The following is a 24,480-nucleotide window of genomic DNA, read 5'->3' on the forward strand; positions in this document are numbered from 1 at the left end:
CAGTATTTTTACTTTATAAAAAGGAACAAGCAAGTATGTTTGATAAATCAAGACTGATAAATCTTGGAAGATTTATGTTATCTTTTCATTTGTAATTTTCTATTTGTGCCGTATTTATAAAGTTTTTGTGACTTATGATTGTAACATTTTTAGAGTAGAAGTATATATAAAAATATAATTTTGGTTATTCTTCTTCAGAATTAAGGATTAAACTCTAAACATTAAAAGAGAATTTTCACTGAACTTTTGATCAGGATTGCATTTGTGGAGCACTTATAGTTTAGAAGCTGCGTTGGCCTTTTTTTCAGTGAATCCTACATAATATATATGTATTTTTTCTTTTTCTCTTTGTACCTTAGATAATAATATCCAGGAGTGGAATCTTGAAATAGAGTCTTCTTTTGATGTTATCAGTTCAAAGCCAGTTTTGGGTCAAGCGATTATAGCCATCCCTGAATTAAAAATACAACAGACAAACAGCGTTGAACTTCAGCATGGGGAAAGGATTGTTAAACTCTTTGTGAAAATTGACAAGGTGAATGATGGTACTTCCCGAGAAGCACTAAGATGAAAAGCAGTGTTGTTCAAAAGAAATGCTTAGAAAAAAGGACCTGAGTATTAAAGAAAAGTGTACTTTTTCCATTTTTTTCTTTACTTTTAATTGGTTATACATTTTGTGTGTGTGCAAGCTAAGGAATGATTTTCCCAAATTTTAAGATTAAGAAAACGGAGGTTACATGATTAATTTGGCATCCTCTCCTCTCAAAAAGTCAGGTGTGTTATATTTTAACTTTTTTGCAGTATTTGGAGTATCCTAAATCCAAAATACATTCTAAGCATCATACTTCAATGCTGTGATTATTTTTGGTATTTGTAAACTATTTTGAATATTGGTACTTATTCTACATACAGAATTCTAATTCTAAACTTACGATCTTTCGTAAGTAGGAGTGAACTGGATTTTACCTTTTCTTATTCCTCTAATTGACAATTGTGAGCTGAAAAGGATAGAGCAAATCAGCATTCAGTAACTGTTCAGATAAAGTAAGAACTCAAAACGCTTTTCTAGTTCTGGGCTTGAAAGAAGAGTTAACCTCAAAGTCCAATTCTAAATGTTAAGAATGTAGAATGCATGTTAGCTGAGTGTTGCAATGGGAAGAGCTGTTTTTCTGAATGCCCATGTTATTTTGTTATTTCCCTTCCCTTCTGGTATATTAATCCATGCTAAACTCCTATCATGTTGATTTTTAAATATTATCTATGGATTGGTATAATTTGGCATAATACAAGGAGAGAGATTTATATTGCTCTGTGCTCGTCTATGAGAAATTGATGTGATGCTCTGAATTACTATATTATTTTGCTGAAAATATGCCACAGATTACTTAGACTGATATATTATTTTTTTAAAGAGTGTTACTATAGAAACTTGGTGGCCTCATGGACATGGAAACCAGACTGGGTACAACATGACAGTTCTTTTTAAGCTGGATGGAGGCTTAAGTTTTGAAAAATCAGCTAAGGTAAGCAAATACTTTAAGATATTTGTGAAAAAAAAGTATATTTCTTGTTAAAATAGCAATACAGATCTTTGTAGGAAAAGAAGAAACCAACAAAGCTTCTGCAACCCCACCACTCAGAGATAATTAGTAGTAATAGTTATATTCATTCAAAAGCTTCTGGTATGTGTATATTTATATTTTTTAACGGACCAGACTTTGCACATTATTTTATTTATAAATATTCTCCTACTGTGTGTTTTTTTTTTTTTGCGGTATGCGGGCCTCTCACTGTTGTGACTTCTCCCGTTGCGGAGCACGGGCTCCAGACGCGCAGGCTCAGCCGCCATGGCTCACGGGCCCAGCCGCTCCGCGGCATGTGGGATCTTCCCGGACCGGGGCACGAACCTGCATCCCCTAGCATCGGCAGGCGGACTCTCAACCACTGCGCCACCAGGGAAGCCCTATGGTATTTTTTCATTTAGGTGTGGGGCAGGACGAGAGCTTGAAGTGGAGCATATAAGATCAAGGTTACTCTCAGGAGAGGCTATGCCCTAGTCGAGGTTGTTTATTCTAGAACAGGTAACTGAGGAACATCTCAGAATTCATTGGCAGTGGGAACTCTAAAGAGTGTTTGTCTATTTGTCCACTTGACTGGGATGGTAGAGGTTGGATTGAATGATCTCTTGTGCCTCCCTGCACTTCCATGATTGCTCAAAAGAGGAAACCAGTATGCTTTAAAAATTTGAGCTGTTTTGCAAGTTTCAGGAATCAATGTTTGCTTTTGAAATTTAGATTAAAAGTATAGGTTATTGCCAAATTTGGTAAGAGAGCTGATACCTAATTCACCTTTGTTTCCATCCAGGGTAGGTCTTCCAGGGAATTCAGTTTCTTGGCAGTCCCGAATTTCTTAATGTTTTCAGACCTGCCAGTGTTTCAGCAAGCAAGAAATTCGACTGCTATGTGCCGTCAGTATCTGTTTCCTGGCGGGAATCTCTCAGTTTGATTTCCTTCCAGCCTTTGGTTAGTGGGAATGTGTCAGACTGGGGTTTCTTTTTATTTATTTATTGTGTAGTATAACACACAAGAGAAAAAAACCAGAACATAAATGGAACACTTAACGAATGATCAGAAAATGAACTCACGTGACTGTCATCCTGATCCAGAAACAGGAACATTACTAGCACCTCAGAGCTTCCCCACTCTGTGCGAGCTTCCCCAATCACTGCCCCCTTTCCTTCCCGAAGATCCACTGTCCTGACTTATAACACTATATTCTATTTTTTGCCTGTTTTTAAATGTTATGTACATAGAACCACATAGTTTATATTCTTTTATGACTGGCTAACTTGGCTCAACATTATATCTGTGACATTTAGATATGTTGTGGTGTGTAGCTGCAGTTTGTTTACTTACATTGCTTTGTACTATTTCATTGTATTACACATTCTGCTGTTGAATTTGGGTAGTTTCCAGTTTTGGCTTTCCCGGATAATGCTGCTATGAACTTTATCGTATGACACTCGGAGCACATATGCCCCCAACAGCATTCCTGCTGGAGTGGGATTGCTGGATCATAGGGTAGGCATGGGTTCAGCTTTTACAGAGGTTGCTAAATTGTTTTCCAAAGTGTTTGTATTTCACCTTTACTCTGCACGCTCCCATGTTCGCTAACACTCGGTACTGTGTCAGAGGGGAATTCTTCCTTCATCACTGGCCTCTCCCTATCTGCTCTTTACTGCTCATGTTTCCTGATGGTTTCATTGTTATCCTGGGCTTGCTTTATGCAAAAATATTTCTGTTTTTAAAGTATCTCACTGAAATCCATATTGCTAGGTTTATATCTTTCTTGCCTGTCTTCCATCGACGTTAGACGTATGCGTTTTAATCTTTTGTTTACTGGGCACGTCAGAAGACGACAGCACAGTCTCCGACGGAACGCCTTGGGGAAGTTACAGATTTTGGTTGCAGCCCATGCAGGCAGAGATGTACTGGGTCACAAAAAGAATGCAGGTGCTGTGGGGAAGGGAAAGTGCTGACTCTATTTCTTTTGGACGGGAAAGAATATCTTGATGACTGAGATTTTTGTTGGTGTTGTTAAAAGGAGTAACTTCGGAGCAAATGGTTTAAGTATGAGGGGAGATAATTAATGAGTACTTCAAAAATAAATAAATTAGGGCTTCCCTGGTGGCGCAGTGGTTGAGAGTCCGCCTGCCGATGCAGGGGACACGGGTTCGTGCCCTGGTCCGGGAAGATCCCACATGCCGCAGAGCGGCTGCGCCCGTGAGCCATGGCCGCTGAGCCTGCGCGTCCGGAGCCTGTGCTCCGCAACGGGAGAGGCCACAACAGTGAGAGGCCCGCGTACCGCAAAAAAAAAAAAAAAAAAAAAAAAAATTAATTAAAAAATAAAAGCAAATGTTGGGATATTATAAAGTCTGTCAAGCAAGTTATTTCAAGAGGGACCTTAGAATGTGAGTCTGGGAGAGTTGGCTTTATCAGTTTAGGAAACCAACTTGATTTTTTAACACAAAAGAAAGTTTTGTGTCTAAATGGTAGTGGGAGAGGCTACTCTGGGTAAATAGAATAAAAAAGAAACTCCTCCCCATGACTGTTTTTGCCATTTTCTGCTCTAATTGAATATTTGTATTCTACTAATTGATTGTATTGAATTGCCTAGGTAGTATGTGTGTTAAAGGCATAATAAATATTTTGGAATGACTGTTATGGTTTACCTTTCTGGAAAACTAGGAAATCACTTAGTTGATATTTCACTTTAGCACAACTTACTTTGTAAGACTCTTCCAAGTATTCCCCATATAAGGTAAATCTTTTTGCTGAAAGCAAGAGAAGGTAGTTGCTGTTTATATTTGACCTGGCATCAAGATTCTCCAATTAAATTACTGTAGGGAAAGAAAAAAACGTAATCATATGTATTCCACAATCAGAAATTATATTGCACAGTTCCCAAGCCAGAAGAGGTAAAAGATTGCCCCTAGCTATTACAATTAGAAAAATAACGGAGATTTCCTTTACTGTTTTGTTTTTTAAAAACTTCACTTTGTTCTTTGTTTCTTGAGTTCCCAGTTTCATCTTTGCAATATGCACTGGGCAGAAAGAGGTCCCAGTGCCACTTCCTCTTTCAAAGGGAGGTCCCAGTGCCACTTCCTCTTTCAAAGTGCTACTCTTGGCTCTCTCAAGACCTTAAAAGCACATAGCCAAAAAATATGGAATTCAGAATAATCAAGGTGTATTTCTGACCACTTCTGTACTTTTGATCCATACTGAGGGTCCACAGAGATGTGAAGTGTGTTTCCTTCTGTATTTCCCAGGTTTCCTAGGACAGCCATAACAAATGAGTAGCTTAAGATAAAAATAATTTATTTTCTCACAACTTTGAAGGCTGGAAGTCCAAAATCAAGGTTTTGGTAGGGCCATGTTCCTTCTGAAGTTTTCAGGGGAGGATCCTTCCTTGTCTCCTCTGGCTTCTGGTAGTTACTGCTGGTCCTTGGCATTTCTTGGCTTGTGGGTGCATCACTCCAATCTCTGCCTCTGTCGTCATATGGCCTTTTCCCTGTGTGTGCCTCTGCTTTTCTTTTCTTTTCTTTTTCTCAGTTAGCTGTATCTCATTATCACCCCTTCAGATCAATAAATCAATCATTCCTTCTTTTTGATAATTTAATTTAATTTATTTATATTTGGCTGCATTGGGTCTTCGTTGCTGAGCGTGGGCTTTTCTCTAGTTGCGGTGAGCGGGGGCTACTCTTCGTTGTAGTGCGTGGGCTTCTCACTACGGTGGCTTCTCTTGTTGCGGAGCACGGGCTCTAGGCACGCGGGCTTCAGTAGTTGTGACTCGCGGGCTCTAGAGCGCAGGCTCAGTAGTTGTGGCTCATGGGCTTAGTTACTCCGTGGCATGTGGGATCTTCCCGGACCAGCGATTGCACTGTGTCCCCTGCATTGACAGGCAGATTCTTAACCACTGCACCACCAGGGAAGTCCCTCTGCTTTTCTTATAAGGATACTAGCCACTGGATTGGGGCCCACCCTAATTTGGTATGACCTCATTTTAACTTAACTAACTGCATGTTCAAAGACCGTATTTCCAAATAAGGTCACATTCTGAGTTTCTGAATGACATGTATTTTGAGGAAACACTGCTCAACTCAGTACACCTTTCTTTTATCTTTCTCCCTGTCAAAGTTAAACATTTCCAAAATGGCTACAGGCAGTGGCTTACCCAGAGTGGGCTATGGGAGCAGTTAGCATTGGGTGTAGGCAGCAAGTGGTTGCATTGTGTGTAGACGACAGGTGGCCTGTCTTTTATTAGTAGTATGTTCTGGCAATTCTGTGCAACATCAGTGATAAAATATTCCTCCCCCCAAAATCTTTTGTTGGTCTGTTTTACCCATGTGTGCAATTGTACTTGAGTTTTAATACCATATGTGTAGGCTTCAATGTAGCATATTTTTATTATTAACCCTCTAATAAATATTATATTCTACATGGAAGTGAATTTGGAGAACTTTTATATGGTTGTCCCCAGGCTCATGGGGACTTAGCTTCATACAGTCATTTTGAAAGTATGTTCATAACAGTTTGGAATTGTTTAAACTTGTTTTGGGCACACTTCATGTCCCTAGTCCCTGTCTTATTACATATTCTTGCATTTAAAAGTAGATTAGAAACAGTAGCGCAGTAGTTATAAAAAAGAAGAAACTTAACCTGAGTTACTTCATTGTGACCTCTTGGAGTTCTTATTTTTATGTTTAAAATTTTAAATGGAAAGAAATAATTGATAAGCTGGATTTTATTAAAGTTAAAGACTTCTGCTTTGCCAAAGACAACGTTAAGAGAATGAGAAGACAAGTCACGGATGGGAGAAAATATTTGCAAGAGACACATCTGTTAAACAAAATACGTAAAGAACTCTTAAAACTCAACAATAAGAAAACAGATAACCCAATTAAAAAATGGGTCAAACATTTAACAGACATCTCACCAGAGAAGAGATACAGATAGCAAATAAGCATGTGGAAAGATACCCCACATCGTATGTCGTCAGGGAAATACAAATTAAAACAACAATGCGATGACACTACCATCTATAAGAATGGACAGACTTTGGAACACTGACAATTCCAAATGCTGGTGAGGATGTAGAGCAACAGCAGCTGTCATTCATTGCTGGTGGGCGTGTCCAATGGTACAGTCAGTCACTTCGGAAGATAGTTTAGTAGTTTCTTACAAAACTAAACATACTCTTACCATATGATCCAGGAATCAAGCTGCTCAGTATTTACCCAAAGAAGTTGGAAACTTATGTCCACACAAAAACTTGCACATCAATGTTTATAGCAGCTTTATTTCTAATTGCCAAAACTTGGAAGCAACCAAGGTGTCCTTAAGTAGATAAAGTAATAAACTGTGGTCTATCCAGACAATAGAATATTACTCAGCACTGAAAAGAAATGAGCTATCAAGCCATGAAGAGACATGGAGGAACCTTAAATGCATATCACTAAGTGAAAGAAGCCAATCTGTAAATGATTCCAAGTATGTGATATTCTGGAAAAGACAAAACTACGGAGAAATTTAAAAGATCAGTAGTTGCCGAGGGTCGGGAGGAAGAGGGAGTGATGAATAGGCAGAGCACAGAGGATTTTTAGGACAGTGAAACTACTCTAATACCATAGTGGTGGATACTTGCTGTTATGTATTTGTCCAAACTCATAGAATGTGCAACACTGTGAGTGAACCCTAAGGTAAACTATGGACTTAGGATGATTATGAGGTGTCAATATAGGTTCATCGATTGTAACAAATGTACCACTGTGGTGGGGGATGTTGATGATGGGGGTGGATATTCATGTGTAGGGTCAGGGGGTAATCTTTGTACCTTCCGCTCACTTTTGCTATGAACCCTAAACTGCTCTAAAAAACTTGTTATTTAAAAAAACTTGAAATAGAGAAAAGTGTTAACTATGATGTGTTAATATGCAATATTTTGCTTGGTAAGTGCATATTTGGGTTCATATATGAAATCTTTTACTAATTTTAATACCTTCAGAGTTGAAATTTATTCTTCTTTTACTTGATAATTGTTTTAAAACTAAAGAATCAAAGTAAAACATGACATCAGTGATATGCTTTAGTAGCGGCAGATATTAAAAAACCCCAAAGTACCTTGGAAATCTTTTTGATAGCACTCCAGATGCTTCATACAGAGATCAACTGTGTGACTTAATCATATAGGTCTGTAGAGAAGGTGGTACAATTGAAATACAGAAGTCATTCTTTTATTTCTGGAAAGACTGCCTCCGTACTCACAGAAGATATCTTGAAACAACAGGAGGTTGTTTCTAAAGGTTTAGAGGTTTTCTAAACCTCTGTTGTGGTCAGCTCTATAGGAGTACTGCGTATGTGGCCAGTATTCACAGTGGAGTTTATACAAAAATCAAAGAGATTAATCCTATATATTTTTTCTGCCTCCTGAAAATCATTCTTTGAACCTTGCAGAATTTGCTGTTTTGGAAACATTTCTTCATGTGTGACATTTTCTGGAAGTTTGGAAAAATTTTATTCATTCTTTTTAATCTCACCTCATCATTGGAAAAAGCTGCAGAAAGTCTTTCCTAGACAAAAGGAATGCTCATTATGAAGCTAGGGCACCATAAAGCTAAATTTTGAAAAGCTAATCTCAACTTTGAAGTCCTGTGTGAGCCAAAGCAAATGTGGACATGTGTGAATCAGCTCAGATTTTGTTCTCTGCTAGTGTGGGTTTTCTCGTCTGAATTATCTTTTTTTTTTTCCCCTCTCCTTAGTGTAGAATTTTAGATGAGGTTAATCAGGTACAAATATATATGCTTTGAGCAATGTACAGTGAAATTCCAAGCTTTTAAAACTCGTCTTTGAAGATAAGTGCACAGAAATTTTGAAGGCTATTCATTTTTCAAAAACAAACTGTAAGGAAATGGACATTTACATAGAAAAAAAAAGAATAAAAATTTGAAGAAGAGTGCCGGGAGAAACAACGGGAGATGCTGATCTTACGTTGCCTGAAGAAATCAAAATAGCAATGTTGAATTATACCAACCGTTTTCACCAAGAGCTGGAGATTTGCTCTAAAGCAATGGATCATATATCTGTGTTCACTATCATTCAGCCATTTTCTCTGATTTTGCAGAAGAAATACTTGAGAAGTGGAAAAATTTTGAACCCAGGGGCATTTGTAAGCAGTTTGAATTGATCTCAAGGAAATGGACATGGATACTTAAGCTTTTTTTGGAATTTAATGTGAAGAGGAATTTTTATGAATCTCTGGCAGACTTATCTTTTTATCTAATACCTTCCCAAAATATTGTATATCTTTGGCTTTATTTGAAAGAACATTTCTAAATTAAAATTAATAAAATGTGTTTTTCCATCAATTATTCAAGGATAGATTGACAAATCTGGCTATACGGGCCTCTCATTGTTGTGGCCTCTCCCGTTGCGGAGCACAGGCTCCGGACGCGCAGGCTCAGTGACCATGGCTCACAGGCCCAGCCGCTCCGCGGCATGTGGGATCTTCCCGGACCGGGGCACGAACCCGTGTCCCCTGCATCGGCAGGCGGACTCTCAACCACTGCGCCACCAGGGAAGCCCTTGACAAGGTTCTTGACATTTTTAGAAGTTAAGGCTCAAATTAGCAAATATTATCCATTACTATAACAAACCAATATGTAGATGTTAGTTTCTTTTTTAAAAAAATTAATATAATCAAATTCATGAATCCAGTACTTCTTCCTTTTTTATACTCTAACATTTATTTTACTTAAAAAACGGTGTGATTATTCATATGGAGTTAAATACAAGAGACCTTTCAGTGTCTGCATTTTTTCTGGCCACCATCATTATTCATTTTATTTCATTATTATTACTGAAAATAGTTTTGTCATATAGAAGAGGGGTATGTTAAAAAGTGATCCTATCTAGTGTCAGATACACGAAATATACATCTGGCTACAAAGATATCAATCAGGTAACTATGCTGACGTGAACTTTAATCTGTTAACTTCTGGTTGTGCTGCTGTCTGCAGACTTCTAGGTCACAACAAGGAGAGCCACTCTGGCATGTTCTTGTGCAGGTCTGTTTGAGGAGAGCTCTTTGTGGAGATCCAGCACCAGTTTTCTCAGTATTTCTGCATGTTAGAGGACTTTCAGAGCAGACAGAAATGTGGGGTTGGTTGTCACTAAAAATGCATGACAGTAGAGATGAAATTGTTTTAGAAAGTGTACTTTGGAAATGCATGAAAATTATTTGAAAAATATTTCAGTTAACACTTGCCAATGTTTAGAAATAAGTTATTTTTTTTAAAAAAGAAGAAACTTATTCTTTTGAAAATGTAGTGATACTATGACAGCTTTTTAAGTATTTGACTATAGACAGCTGAGAAGTAATACTCAGTTTATGAATCAATGCTTCATTACATCATCATCTGTCTGGTCTGCCAGAGAAAGAAATTTGAGAAGTATATGGTATTTACTTATTAGTCACAAACCTCTTAAGCCCTTTAGTTAAGATATTCCTAACTCTTGTCTAAAAAAATGTGTTCAGCTATCCTGTACTTTTAAAGTTAATCCTTCTATTTTAAAAATGAGATCATGAAGCTAATTTAAAAAGTAATTTAGTGACTTGCTAATAGAACCTTCAACATTAGATAGAAAAGTTTGGAAATGAAAAATTTTTTAAATTCAAACTGCTTGACTTACACATTTAGGTTCTTAGATATTTAGACCCTCTTCTACTTTTAGAAAGTAACTTACTTTGTTGAGCTGTTTAAAATATTTTTGATTTTGTAGGGAGATAGTATATTCACTCTGGTCTAAATGTGTTACTCAGGGGTCTTTTCAAGAAACCTTTCTCAGAGCCCATTATTTTCTCTGAGGTAAAATCACTTGCTGTAGAAGAAGGCTTTTATGTTACCTGTCAATATTGCCAGAGGACATGGTTTTACTGACACTAATCATAGACAGACCAGCCTTTAACCTCTCAAAGAATGTGCAGAGGGAAACGTGCCTGGTAATTACTGCTTCACCTCGGAGTCGCTGTCAGGTGGGTTAGGGTTTACTTTGACTGGGGTCATAAAATTGTTATTGTAGGAACTGGGAGATAGGGATAGCTGTCTTTTCATGAGAAAATTTGCACAGAAATGAAAAACTATGTTAGAGGATGTGTTTTATCATTAATACTATTTGTAGCATTAATGGATATAAAGAAATAAGTGACTTCTCTTTTCTCGATTAGTGATTCTCAAAATTTTTTGGACTCAACTGCTTCATATTCTTAAAAATTATTGAGGACCCTAAAGTGCTTTTGTTTGTGGGTAAATATTAAAGCAGAGGTTTAAATCTTTATTTATTCATTTCAACTCACAATACTAAACCCATGACATGTTAATATATGTCGTTTTATTAAAAGTAAGTATATTTATAGAATAAAAAAATTTAGTGAGAATAATGATTGTTTTACATGTCTAATGTCTTGCTTATTAGTAGACAGCTGGATTCTCATTTTCTTCTACTTTCAATTAATTTGCAATATATTGTTTTTGTTGAAATATATGAAGAAATTCTGGCCTCACACAGATAACATAGTTGGAAAAGAGAGGAGTATCTTAATAGCCTTTTCAGGTAATTGTAGGTATTTTTTGGTACTGCACTAGAACTTAACAAGTGGTAGTTTCTTAAAGGTTAGTTGCAATGTGGAGCCTAAAACCATTTTGATGAGCTGTTTATACTCTGTTGCATTAAAATCTATTGGTATATCTTGCACTCGTAATGGATTTTTATTTTTTTAAATTGAAGCATATAGTTAATTTACAATGTTGTGTTAATTTCTGCTGTATGGCAAAGTGATTCAGTTATACATATATATATATATTCTTTTTTAATATTCTTTTCCATTATAGTTTATCACAGGATATTGAATATAGTTCCCTGTACTATACAGTATGACCTTGTTATTTATCCATTCTATATATAGTCGTTTGCATCTGCTAACCCCAAATTCCACTCCATCCCTTCCCCCTCTGCTTGGCAACCACTCTATCTGGTTGAGTCTGCTTCTGTTTCATAGATAAGTTCATTTCTATTACATTTTAGATTCCACATGTAAGTGATATCATATGGTATTTGTCTTTCTCTTTTTGACTTATTTCACTTAATATGATAATCTCTAGGTCCATCCATGTTGCCACAAATGGGCAAATGCCACAAATTATTTTGTTCTTTTTTATGGCCGAGTAGTATTCCATTGTATACATGTACCACATCTTCTTTATCCATTCTTCTGTCGATGGACATCTAGATTGTTTCCATGTCTTGACTATTGTGAATAGTGCTGTTATGAATATAAGGGTGCATGTGTCTTTTTGAATTATAGTTTTGTCTGGATATATGCCTAGGAGTGGGATTGCTGTATCATATGGCAACTCTATTTTCAGTTTTTTGAGGAAACGCCATACTGTTTTCCATAGTGGCTGCACCAATTTACATTCCCACCAGCAGTACAGGAGGGTTCCCTTTTCTCCACACCCTCTCTAACATTTGTTATTTGTAGACTTTTTAATAATGGCCATTCTGACTGGTGTGAGGTGGTATCTTGCAGTTTTGATTTGCATTTCTCTAATAATTAGTAATGCTGAGTATCTTTTCACGTTCCTGTTGGCCATCAGTATGTCTTCTTTGGGAAATGTCTATATATATCTTCTGCCTATCTTTAGATGGGGTTATTTGTTTTTTCTGATATTGAGCCACACGAGCTGTTTGTGAATTTTGGAGATTAATCCCTTGTCAGTTGCATCATTTGCAAATATTTTCTCCCAGTCCATAGGTTGTCTTCTTATTTTGTTTATGGTTTCCTTTGCTGTGCAGAAGCCTGTAAGTTTGATTAGGTCCCATTTGTTTATTTTTGCTTTTATTTCTATTGCCTTGGGAGACTGACCTAAGAAAACATTGGTATGATTTATGTCAGAGAATGTTTTGCCTATGTTCTCTTCTAGGAGTTTAATGGTGTCATGTCTTATAGTTAAGTATGTAAGCCATTTTGAGTCTATTTTTGTGTATGGTATGAGACCATTCTCTTCATAATGGATTTTTTTTCCACACACACTGTATTTTATTTTTACAAGAGATAAATAAAATGACAGCAAGCATTGTAAATGGATGACCACAGCAAAAGCAACAGTGATTGCAATTACCAAACACGAAACACACTCATACAATGTCATAATATTGACATTCAGTCCAGTAATCCTCCATTGTAACAGCTCCTTTACTTTGCAGTGAAAATTGATTTGTGTATTTTTTGCCTCTGAGTCCTTGTGGGATTTTTTTTTTATTCAAACAGAAACTCACAAAAATTATAATCATCCTCATCAGTTCACTCAGTTGCATGTAATTAATTTTTTTTCATCTTGATCTTTTGTTAGCACTTTTATGAGTTCATCAGTTTTCCATTAGAGTTCTGAAAATGCTTATTCATTCAGTTCAGCAGTATAGTCAGTTACCAGAAACCTGTACTTGTCAGAGTCTTTTCCATGAATTCCTTGAAGATGAAACCCTTTTATAGGAACATTTTTGTGAAAGCATCAGAGTACACCCAGAACTGTCTGTAAATGACAAAAGACTTAAAAATGACCACGGTTAAAGATTTGATGAAAGTTCATAATAATGCAATTAACAAGGAAATTTAGTTATTTCTGAGATATACATTTTAAAGTAATAACTAGAATTATGACTTATAACATTATACCAGAACATATAAGATTTTTAGAAATTTCATGTAATGTCTGAAACATTTATATTAACATATTTCCATACAAATAACCCAAAGAAAGTTTAGTTGTTTTCTTTTGTTTGTTTGTTTGTTTTTTTATACTGCAGGTTCTTATTAGTCATCAATTTCATACACATCAGTGTATACATGTCAATCCCAATTGCCCAATTCAGCACCCCACCATCCCCACCCCACTGCGGTTTTCCCCCCTTGGTGTCCACACGTTTCTCCTCTACATCTGTGTCTCAGCTTCTGCCCTGCAAACTGGTTCATCAGTACCATTTTTCTAGGTTCCATATACATGCGTTAATATATGATATTTGTTTTTCTCTTTCTGACTTACTTCACTCTGTATGACAGTCTTCAGATCCATCCACATCTCAAAAAATGACCCATGGGCTTCCCAGGTGGCGCAGTGGTTGAGAGTCTGCCTGCTGATGCACGGGACACGGGTTCGTGCCCCGGTCTGGGAAGATCCCACATGAGCGGAGTGGCTGGGCCCGTGAGCCATGGTCGCTGAGCCTGTGCGTCCGGAGTCTGTGCTCTGCAACAGGAGAGGCCACAACAGTGAGATGCCCACGTACCAAAAAAAAAAAAAAAAAAAAAAAAAGACCCAGTTTCGTTCCTTTATATGGCTGAGTAGTATTCCATTGTATATATGTACCACAACTTTTTTTTTTTTTTGCGGTACGTGGGCCTCTCACTGTTGTGGCCTCTCCCGTTGCGGAGCACAGGCTCCAGACGCACAGGCTCAGTGACCATGGCTCACGGGCCCAGCTGCTTCACGGCATGTGGGATCTTCCTGGACCGGGGCACGAACCCGCGTCCCCTGCATCGGCAGGTGGACTCTCAACCACTGCACCACCAGGGAAGCCCTACCACAACTTCTTTATCCATTTGTCTGTCGATGGGCATTTAGGTTGCTTCCATGACCTGGCTATTGTAAATAGTGTTGCAGTGAACATTGGGGTGTATATGTCTTTTTGAATTATGGTTTTCTCTGGGTATATGCCCAGTAGTGGGATTGCTGGATCATATGGTAATTCTGTTTTTAGTTTTTTAAGGAACCTCCATACTGTTCTCCATAGTGGCTGTATCAATTTACATTCCCACCAACAGTGCAAGAGGGTTCCCTTTTCTCCACACCCTCTCCAGCATTTGTTGTTTGTACATTTTCTGATGATGCCCATTCTAACGGGTGTGAGGTGATACCTCATTGTAGTTTTGATTTGCATTTCTCTAATAATTAGTGATGTTGAACAGCTTTTCATGTGCTTCTTGGCCATCTGTATGTCATCTTTGGAGAAATGTCTAGTTAGATCTTCTGCGCATTTTTGGATTGGGTTGTTTGTTTATTTAATATTGAGCTGCAGGAGCTGTTTATATATTTTGGAGATTAATCCTTTGTCCGTTGATTCGTGTGCGAATATTTTCTCCCATTCTGAGGGTTGTCTTTTCGTCTTGTTTTTGGTTTCCTTTGCTGTGCAAAAGCTTTGACGTTTCATTAGGTCCCGTTTGTTTATTTTTCTTTTTATTTCCATTACTCTAGGAGGTGGATCAAAAAAGATCTTGCAGTGATTTATGTCAAAGAGCATTCTTCCTATGTTTTCCTCTAAGAGTTTTATAGTGTCTGGTCTTACATTTAGGTCTCGAATGCATTTTGAGTTTATTTTTGTGTATGGTGTTAGGGAGTGTTCTAAGTTCATTCTTTTACGTGTAGCTGTCCAGTTTTCCCAGCACCACTTATTGAAAGACTGTCTTTTCTCCACTGTATATCTTTGCCTCCTCTGTCATAGATTAGTTGACCATAGGTGCGTGGGTTTATCTCTGGGCTTTCTATCTTGTTCCAATGATCTATGTTTCTGTTTTTGTGCCAGTACCATATTGTCTTGATTACTGTAGCTTTGTAATGTAGACTGAAGTCAGGGAGTCTGATTCCTCCAGCTCTGTTTTTTTTCCCCTCAAGACTGCTTTGGCTATTCGGGGTCTTTTGTGTCTCCATACAAATTTTAAGATGATTTGTTCTAGTTCCATAAAAAATGCCATTGGTAATTTGATAGGGATTGCGTTGAATCTGTAGATTGCATTGGGCAGTATAGTCATTTTCACAATATTGATTCTTCCAATCCAAGAACATGGTATATCTCTCCATCTGTTGGTATCTTTAATTTCTCTCATCATTGTCTTATAGTTTTCTGCATACAGGTCTTTTGTTTCCCTACATAGGTTTTTTTTTTTTTTCCCCAGGTAGGTTTATTCCTAGGTATTTTATTCTTTTTGTTCCAGTGGTAAATGGGAGTGTTTCCATAATTTCTCTTTCAGATTTTTCATCATTACTGTATAGGAATGCAAGAGATTTCTGTGCATTAATTTTGTATCCTGCAACTTTACCAAATTCACTGATTAGCTCTAGTAGTCTTCTGGTGGCATTTTTAGGATTCTCTATGTATAGTATCATGTCATCTGCAAACAGTGACAGTTTTACTTCTTCTTTTCCAATTTGTATTCCTTTTATTTCTTTTTCTTCTCTGATTGCCGTGGCTAGGACTTCCAAAGCTATGTTGAATAATAGTGGTGAGAGTGGACATCCTTGTCTTGTTCCTGATCTTAGAGGAAATGCTTTCAGTTTTTCACCATTGAGAATGATGTTTGCTGTGGGTTTGTCATATATGGCCTTTATTATGTTGAGGTAGCTTCCCTCTATGCCCACTTTATGGAGAGTTTTTATCATAAATGGGTGTTGAATTTTGTCAAAAGCTTTTTCTGCATCTATTGAGATGATCATATGGTTTTTATTCTTCAATTTGTTAATATGGTGTATCACACTGATTGATTTGCGTATGTTGAAGAATCCTTGCATCCCTGGGTTAAATCCCACTTGATCATGGTGTGTGATCCTTTTAATGTGTTGTTGGATTCTGTTTGCTAGTATTTCTTGAGGATTTTTGCATCTATATCCATCAGTAATATTGGTCTGTAATTTTCTTTTATTTAGTATCTTTGTCTGGTTTTGGTATCAGGGTGATGGTGGCCTCATAGAATGAGTTTGGGAGTGTTCCTTCCTCTGCAGTTTTTTGGAAGAGTTTGAGAAAGATGGGTGTTAGCTCTTTTCTAAATGTTTGATAGAATTCCCCTGTGAAGCCATATGGTCCTAGACTTTTGTTTGCTGGATGATTTTTAATCACAGTTTCAATTTCATTACTTGTGATTGGTCTGTTCATATTTTCTATTTCTTCCTGGTTCAGTCTTGGAAGGTTATACCTTTCTAAGAATTTGTCCATTTCTTCCAGGTTGTCCATTTTATTGGCATAGAGTTGCTTGTAGTAGTCTCTTAGGATGCTTTGTATTTCTGAGGTGTCTGTTCTAACTTCTCCTTTTTCATATCTAATTTTATTGATTTGAGTCCTCTCCCTCTTTTTCTTGGTGAGTCTGGCTAATGGTTTATCAATTTTGTTTATCTCCTCAAAGAACTAGCATTTAGTTTTATTGATCTTTGCTATTGTTTTCTTTGTTTCTATTTCATTTTTTTCTGCTCTGATCTTTATGATTTCTTTCCTTCTGCTAACTTTGGGTTTTGTTTGTTCTTCTGTCTCTAGTTCCTTTAGGTGTAAGGTTAGATTGTTTACTTGAGATTTTTCTTGTTTCTTGAAGTAGGCTTGTATAGCTATAAACTTCCCTCTTAGAACTGCTTTTGCTGCATCCCATAGGTTTTGGATCATCATGTTTTCATTGTCATTTGTCTCTAGGTATTTTTTGATTTCCTCTTTCATTTCTTCATGATCTCTTGGTTATTTAGTAGTGTATTGTTTAGCCTCCATGTGTTTGTGTTTTTTACGTTTTTTTCCCTGTAATTCATTTCTAATCTCATAGCATTGTGATCAGAAAAGATGCTTGATATGATTTCAATTTTCTTAAATTTACTGAGGCTTGATTTGTGACCCAAGATGTGATCTCTCCGGTAGAATGTTCCATGTGCACTTGAGAAGAAAGTGTAATCTGCTGTTTTTGGATGGAATGTCCTATAAATATCAATTAAATCTATCTGGTGTATTGTGTCATTTAAATCTTCTGTTTCCTTATGTATTTTCATTTTGGATGATCTGTCCATTGGCGTAAGTGAGGTGTTAAAGTCCCCCATTATTATTGTGTTACTGTCGATTTCCTCTTTTATAGCTGTTAGCAGTTGCCTTATGTATTGAGGTGCTTCTGTGTTGGGTGCATATATATTTATAATTGTTATATCTTCTTCTTGCATTGAACCCTTGATCATCATGTAGTGTCCTTCCTTGTCTCTTGTAACATTCTTTATTTTAAAGTCTATTTTATCTGATATGAGTATTGCTACTGCAGCTTTCTTTGATTTCCATTTGCATGGAATATCTTTTTCCATCCCCTCACTTTCAGTCTGTTTGTGTCCCTAGGTCTTACGTGGGTCTCTTGTAGACAGCTATATATGGGTCTTGTTTTTGTATCCATTCAGCAAGCATGTGTCTTTTGGTTGGAGCATTTAATCCATTCACGTTTAAGGTAATTATCGATATGTATGATCTTGTGACCATTTTCTTAATTGTTTTGGGTTTGTTTTTGTAGGTCCTTTTCTTCTCTTGTGTTTCCCACTTAGAGAAGTTCCTTTAGCATTTGTTGTAGTGCTGGTTTGGTGGTGCTGAATTCTCTTAGCTTTTGCTTGTCTGTAAAGCTTTTGATTTCTCCATCAAATCTGAATGAGATCCTTGCTGGGTAGAGTAATCTTGGTTGTAGGTTCTTCCCTTTTATCACTTTAAGTATATCATGCCACTCCCTTCTGGCTTGTAGAGTTTCTGCTGAGAAATCAGCTGTTAACCTTATGGGAGTTCCCTTGTATGTTACTTGTTGTTTTTCCCTTGTTGCTTTCAATAATTTTTCTTTGTCTTTAATTTTTGTCAATTTGATTACTATGTGTCTTGGCGTGTTTCTCCTTGGGTTTATCCTGTATGGGACTCGCTACGCTTCCTGGACTTGGGTGGCTATTTCCTTTCCCATGTTAGGGAAGTTTTCGACTATAGTCTCTTCAAATATTTTCTCTGGTCCTTTCTCTCTCTCTTCTACATCTGGGACCCCTATAATGTGAATGTTGTTGTGTTTAATGTTGTCCCAGAGGTCTCTTAGGCTGTCTTCATTTCTTTTCATTCTTTTTTCTTTATTCGGTTCCACAGCAGTGAATTCCACCATTCTGTCTTCCAGGTCTCTTATCCATTCTTCTGCCTCAGTTATTCTGCTATTGATTCCTTCTGGTGTAGGTTTCATTTCAGTTATTGTATTGTTCATCTCTGTTTGTTTGTTCTTTAATTCTTCTAGGTCTTTGTTAAGCATTTCTTGCATCTTCTCGATCTTTGCCTCCATTCTTCTTCCGAGGTCCTGGATCATCTTCACTATCATTATTCTGAATTCTTTTTCTGGAAGGTTGCCTATCTCCAGTTCACTTAGTTGTTTTTCTGGCGTTTTATCTTGTTCCTTTTTCTGGTACATAGTCCTGTGCCTTTTCATCTTGTCTGTCTTTCTGTGAATGTGGTTTTTGTTCCACAGGCTGAAGGATTGTAGTTCTTCTTGCTTCCCATAATGGATTTTTTATCCATATATGTTATTGTAATATAATGCATTGGTTATTTGAAAAATGTTGGCGTCTAGAGATTTTTAAATGTTTTCAAATGTTAAACCATTTTAGTATATAAATCACATTCAAATTTGTTAACATTACCATTGATGACTTTTGGGAAGCTGTCAAGCTCATGGTTGTGTATACAAGTTTTACTAAATCCTAATTTTTAACTGTTACTTGCCTTGAACTGACAAGACTCACTTCAGTCATTTTCAAGAAAATGTCTACCAAGTCACCAAGTCTGAATAACCATAGTTTGTCTGGAAGTTCTTTCAAGTTAAAAGAACCAGGTTTTATAAACCAGATGGCTAATTCAGCTTACAACTCAAACTGTGGCCCAGATACTTTTCCTTAAGACATCCATCATGCGTGATGCTTTATTCATAGTTCCTATTTCATCATACAGTCTAGTACAGTGATGTGTACTCAAGGTTGGGGTTTAATAGAATTAATAATTTTTATTGCTTTATCAAGGACATCCTGAAGTGAAACTGCCCCCACCCGCTCCCCCTCCAATAATGCATGAAAGTGAAGGATACAGTGGCTACTAGCACAGTTTGGAGGCACTGCCTTGATTTTTGCCATGGCACCAGCAGTGTTACCCATTGTAAAACTCTCTCAGCTAATATGTGTGCTTCTCCAGCAAATGCAGTGTGAAAACCAACCCTACGAGATACTCTAGTGCTTTTTGTCATTGCTAGTTTTTAAAACATTATAATACGATGTAAAACAATGTATTACAACGTAATAAAGAATGTTAGCCTTTTGAAGAGTTTATCCGTCTGAGTTTAAAATATTCAGTTCCTTTTTCTTTATACTTAGAATGATTGGTCTCAAAATGATACTACAACGTAACTGGCACCATAAATATTATTTTTAAGTGTTCCATTGCATAAGATACAATAAGATAAATTATTAACATCTACAAAGTGGAGGGCAGTATGGCTTTCATCACAATCTCATTTCTTATTTATCATTTCACCCAGTTTCTTTGGAGTAGATTCCTCCCTTCCTTGAGTCAGAAGACTCTCTGATATGTCAGTTTCATTTTTTTCAGCACTTTTAAATGTAGACAGTGTGGTTGTAGGTGAGAATGTTAGTCTTCTAATCCCATTTTAAGACAACAATTTAAGACAAAAATTAGGGAAAAGCATATTAAAAGTAAGTTTTCTTTTAGAATGAGATAAAATATTGTTTAAATGAGTCTCAATTAAAATTTGTTTTTATTTGAAAACTTAAGAATATTACATGAAACAGTTAACAAAAGTACCTAGTCCTTTTGTGTTTCTGTGTAAGTTGCAAGGAAAACTTTGAGATTCAAAATAAGAATTTATTGAACAGTAATGAGGCTACAGAGATTATAGCAGGAATAACCAGCAGCAGCTAGTAAGAGCACAGTAGTACTGAGAACAAATTGAGTTAATCTCTGGAAATGTACCTCTTCATACCCTCAACCTCTGCTAGAGAAGTAGAACACACCAGAATACACAAGCACACATTCCATTAGCTGTCAGAATGACCATGTCATTACACATCACATAGCTTCTGGAAAATTCCACTGTACACTCAAAAGAGAGTAAGAGTGAAAAGGCAAATGATGTTTTAGCTTTACTGTGAAAATAATTTTGAACTCAGGAACCCCCTTGAAAGGTTCCCAGGGATCTCATATGGTCCCCTGGCCACATTTAAAGAACTGCTGTTCTAGATGTTTGAATCTACCATCAAGATGTTTTAAAAGTTACCTCTGGGGCTTCCCTGGTGGTGCAGTGGTTGAGGGTCCACCTGCTGATGCAGGGGACACGGGTTCGTACCCCGGTCCGGGAAGATCCCACATGCCGCGGAGTGGCTGGGCCTGTGAGCCATGGCCGCTGAGCCTGCACTTCCGGAGCCTGTGGTCCACAACTGGAGAGGCCACAACAGTGAGAGGCCCGTGTACCGCAAAAAAAAAAAAAAGTTACCTCTGGCAGTAACCATTATTTTTTTGCATCCTAAAACAGGTGTAGTAATTCCATGTCAAGATCCTCCTCATCCAGGCCTTGTTCCGTGGCTTCTCATAAAGTTAACTCTGATATCTTTTGTCATGTCATATTAATTAGGGCAAGAGTCAGAAAGTGGAAGAATGGTGGACCTTTTATTACATGAAATAAGTTGATTTATTAATTATTTTTAACTAGAGAAGAAATGCATAATCTTGGTTTAAAGACAGGGCTTTGTTGGTATAGAAATGTGTCTCTCAGTACTTGATCCAGTTTATGGCTGGAAAGAATGAAGATTTGGATAAGAATGTCAATCTTTGCTATCTAGGGTCTTGCTGCTCACTTCTTAACTGTAGGGAAACCTGGCTGGACTGTCACAGGGACAAAGGTCTCAGCTTCTTCTCACATAGCAAGGATAACACTGGACTGTGTGCTTCCATCTTTTCTTCCAGTTGGAGCACCACTTACATCTCCAGTCTCCATACCAGTGCTGTCTCAGACATTGAGTTTGATGTGATAATTAGTTAGGATTAAATTGCCCATTAAGCAAAATGACTTTATAATAATGTGCTATCAAAACTGGAAAGTTGTTAGATTATGAAATACCTTGTATTGTATTTCTTTGATTCTAAAATTCATGTTTTGGCACATTTTAATAACACTGAAATGAGAATGTGTTTTTCAAAGATGCATCAGATTAACTGGTGACATATTTTCCCCACTTTTGTGAAATAGTATCAGTTTTTATTTTAATTTTGAAGTGTTATCTCAAATATATTTCTTTTGACATAATTGCAAATGCCTACATCTTGGGGAAGGCTACAGTATATTTCACTCTTCAATGGTTTCTGTATTTTTCTTTTCAAAGAGAAATAACAGGACCTGGCAATAATTTCTTTATATATATTTTTTCTAAAATGTGCACTTCCATATTAAGTACTTCATAGCAGATAGAAAATTAACACTAATTTATGTTCCTGTAAACTGCTCAGAAGTTTACTTTAAAAAAAATCTCTTTTGGGGGCTTCCCTGGTGGCACAGTGGTTGAGGGTCCGCCTGCCGATGCAGGGGACAGGGGTTCATGCCCTGGTCTGGGAGGATCCCACATGCCGCGGAGCAGCTGGGCCCGTGAGCCATGGCCACTGAGCCTGCGCGTCCGGAGCCTGTGCTCCGCAGAGGGAGAGGCCACAGCAGTGAGAGGCCCGCATACCGCAAAAAAAAAAAAAAACTCTTTTACTTATTTTTTTAAGGCTATAGTAAACAATACAGTTTGGTTTTGTCATATGCTTATGTTTTAAATTTCATATTCATTATTTAATTCTGTTAATAACAGGTTTATTTTAGGACAGTGGAACTCATAGAAGAGCCCATAAAAGGATCCCGTGGTCTGAGTTTCTACTTCAAAATTAATGGACTTCCAATATTTCTGAAAGGCTCGAATTGGATTCCCCCAGATTCATTCCAGGATCGAGTAACCTCTGCCTTGTAAGTTATCATCTTTTATTTCTTGTTCCTCTTCATATTATCAGTCCCACAGAGCTTAAGAGCTACTCATTTTAACTTTTTTTAGTTCCAGTGGAAGGAACCAAGAGGTAATATATAATTCTAGGATGATGGAAATTTTAGAAAGGATTTTAAAATCATTTATTTCATTCTCATGAGCTATAGGTAGTCTTACAGCTAAACTATTTGAGACTGCTGAAATCATCCAACGTTTATAGATTTTTTCTAGAGGAACAAGAAAATGACTAATGCACATTTTGGATAGTTAGCCCCTTTGGGGGAAAAATATGATTAAATTTGGATTTTTTTCTTTTTTTTTTTTGAAGAATGCCTTTTTTTTTTTGCACACTTAAAAAGAAATAGGAACCCATATTTACCTTTTCATGCTAAGGTATTTGCACATTCTTTCAATTTTACCTTAATAAAGAGAACTAAAGAAATTTAAAAATTCAAAGTGTTTTTCTGAAGCTTTGAGAATAGAATTTAACAAGAAAGTATTTCCTGATTAGGTTTATAAACTACTATCTTTGTAACAGTGAAAATAAGCTTTGTGAAGTGAAAATAAACACATTTAACTTATTTAAATGTACAAACATGCATTGACGTATATCTTATGTTTAGAATGTAGATGTGGCTGGTAAGTAAACTCTAATTTTGCCAAAAGTTGTAGTAATATCCTTTTACTTCAAAATGTGTATAATGTTTTGAATTTCATATGAAAATGCAATCATTCTCCAAACATAACACAGATAATTTGCTGACTCTTCTCCTTTTCAAATGCTCCTTTCCACTCCTGGCAGGTTGGCAGTGGCTGTACAGCACAGTTGGGTCAATTAGTAAACCTGCCCATAGGTGGCTTTGCTGGGAGCACAGTGCTCTGAGTGTGTGGTCATCCTGTTATTGGCCTTTCTCCTTCCTTTCTGAATGCTGTTCTGGAAATGGAGGGTACATACTCTCAACGTGGCTGCAAATTTCTGTACTTACCTGCGGGTGATGTCAATAGAAATTGGAAACGCAGAAAGGAAGTTTACTAGATAAAGGAATACTGGACTGGAGGAATTGTAAAAAGGAATGAGAGAGAGCTAAATACTAATATTCAAAATTTGATTTTTATCATATAGTTTGAAATGGTTATATAAAATAAGCACATACTTTCCAAGGTTTACAGTATTTTTCTACAGGAGTAACTTTAAGACAAAAATTTAGGAGGATTCAAGATGGCGGAGGAGTAGGTAGACGTGGAGTTCATCTCTCTCCATGGATGCATCAGGAATACATCTACAGATGCAACAATTCTCACTGAACGTTAGTTGAAAACTAGCAGAAGACCTTGGACAATGTAAAGGACTATAAAGATCCCTGCATAACTGGGTAGGATGGAAAAAAGGAAGGGAGAAAGAGGAGGAGAGGAAGCGGAATGGGACCTGCACCCTTGGGAGGGGGAGCTGAAGCAGAGGAGAGATTCCCGAATGCGGAGAAACCCCCTCTGTAATGGGGATACCCCCTCTCCGATGGGGAAATCCACTGGGACAGAATGGAAGCATTTGACGCTGTCGGAAGAGATTGAAGCTGCTGATCTGTGGCAGACGGAACAGAGTGAGAACTACACAGACGGTCCGTACCTCGGCCCTATGTGCCCCGCACTGGGATGTGTGTTCACAGGTGTGCAAGGGGGCTGGGAGCTGGTGTGTGGGGATTGGAGAACAGGCCCAGAGCGAGAACTGCTGTTGGTTGTGGGGAGACGGACTGAGAGGACGGGAGGGAAGAAGTCCGCAGCAGGGAATGCCTATGGAGGAAGACTGCACTGCCATGGAAGCAGGGCACTACTGCTGAGTCCCACGCAGGGGGAGGAGCCACTATTGTAACCTCTCTCTCCCCACATGTCGACGCCTGCTGACGACAATAAAAGAAGCCTGCTCAGGGCTGGCTCTTTTGTGCTGGTTGTGAGACATAAAAAAGCCCCCTCAGAGCTGGCCCTCACGTGCTGGCTGCAGGGCAATTAAAAAAATAAACAACCACCCTCTCAGGGCTGGCTCTTACATGCCTTAGGCT

The 24,480-nt window shown here is 37.5% G+C and overlaps 1 protein-coding gene across 3 annotated transcripts in view; it reads left to right on the forward strand.

Annotated features, from left to right (window-relative positions):
* MANBA (mannosidase beta) overlaps positions 1–24,480 on the forward strand; it is a 149,736-nt gene that overhangs the window by 22,460 nt on the left and 102,796 nt on the right. For all 3 annotated transcript variants that reach the window (XR_010943172.1, XR_010943171.1, XM_067736853.1), the window contains exons 6-8: positions 360–535; positions 1,413–1,523; positions 22,259–22,410. Coding sequence is in view for 1 of the 3 variants with exons in the window: in XM_067736853.1 (XP_067592954.1) it covers positions 360–535; positions 1,413–1,523; positions 22,259–22,410 (439 nt within the window). In the remaining 2 variants the exon portion in view is untranslated. The remainder of the gene's footprint in view (positions 1–359; positions 536–1,412; positions 1,524–22,258; positions 22,411–24,480) is intronic.

This window comes from Pseudorca crassidens, chromosome 4 (assembly GCF_039906515.1).
Source record: "Pseudorca crassidens isolate mPseCra1 chromosome 4, mPseCra1.hap1, whole genome shotgun sequence".
Lineage (NCBI taxonomy): Eukaryota > Metazoa > Chordata > Mammalia > Artiodactyla > Delphinidae > Pseudorca > Pseudorca crassidens.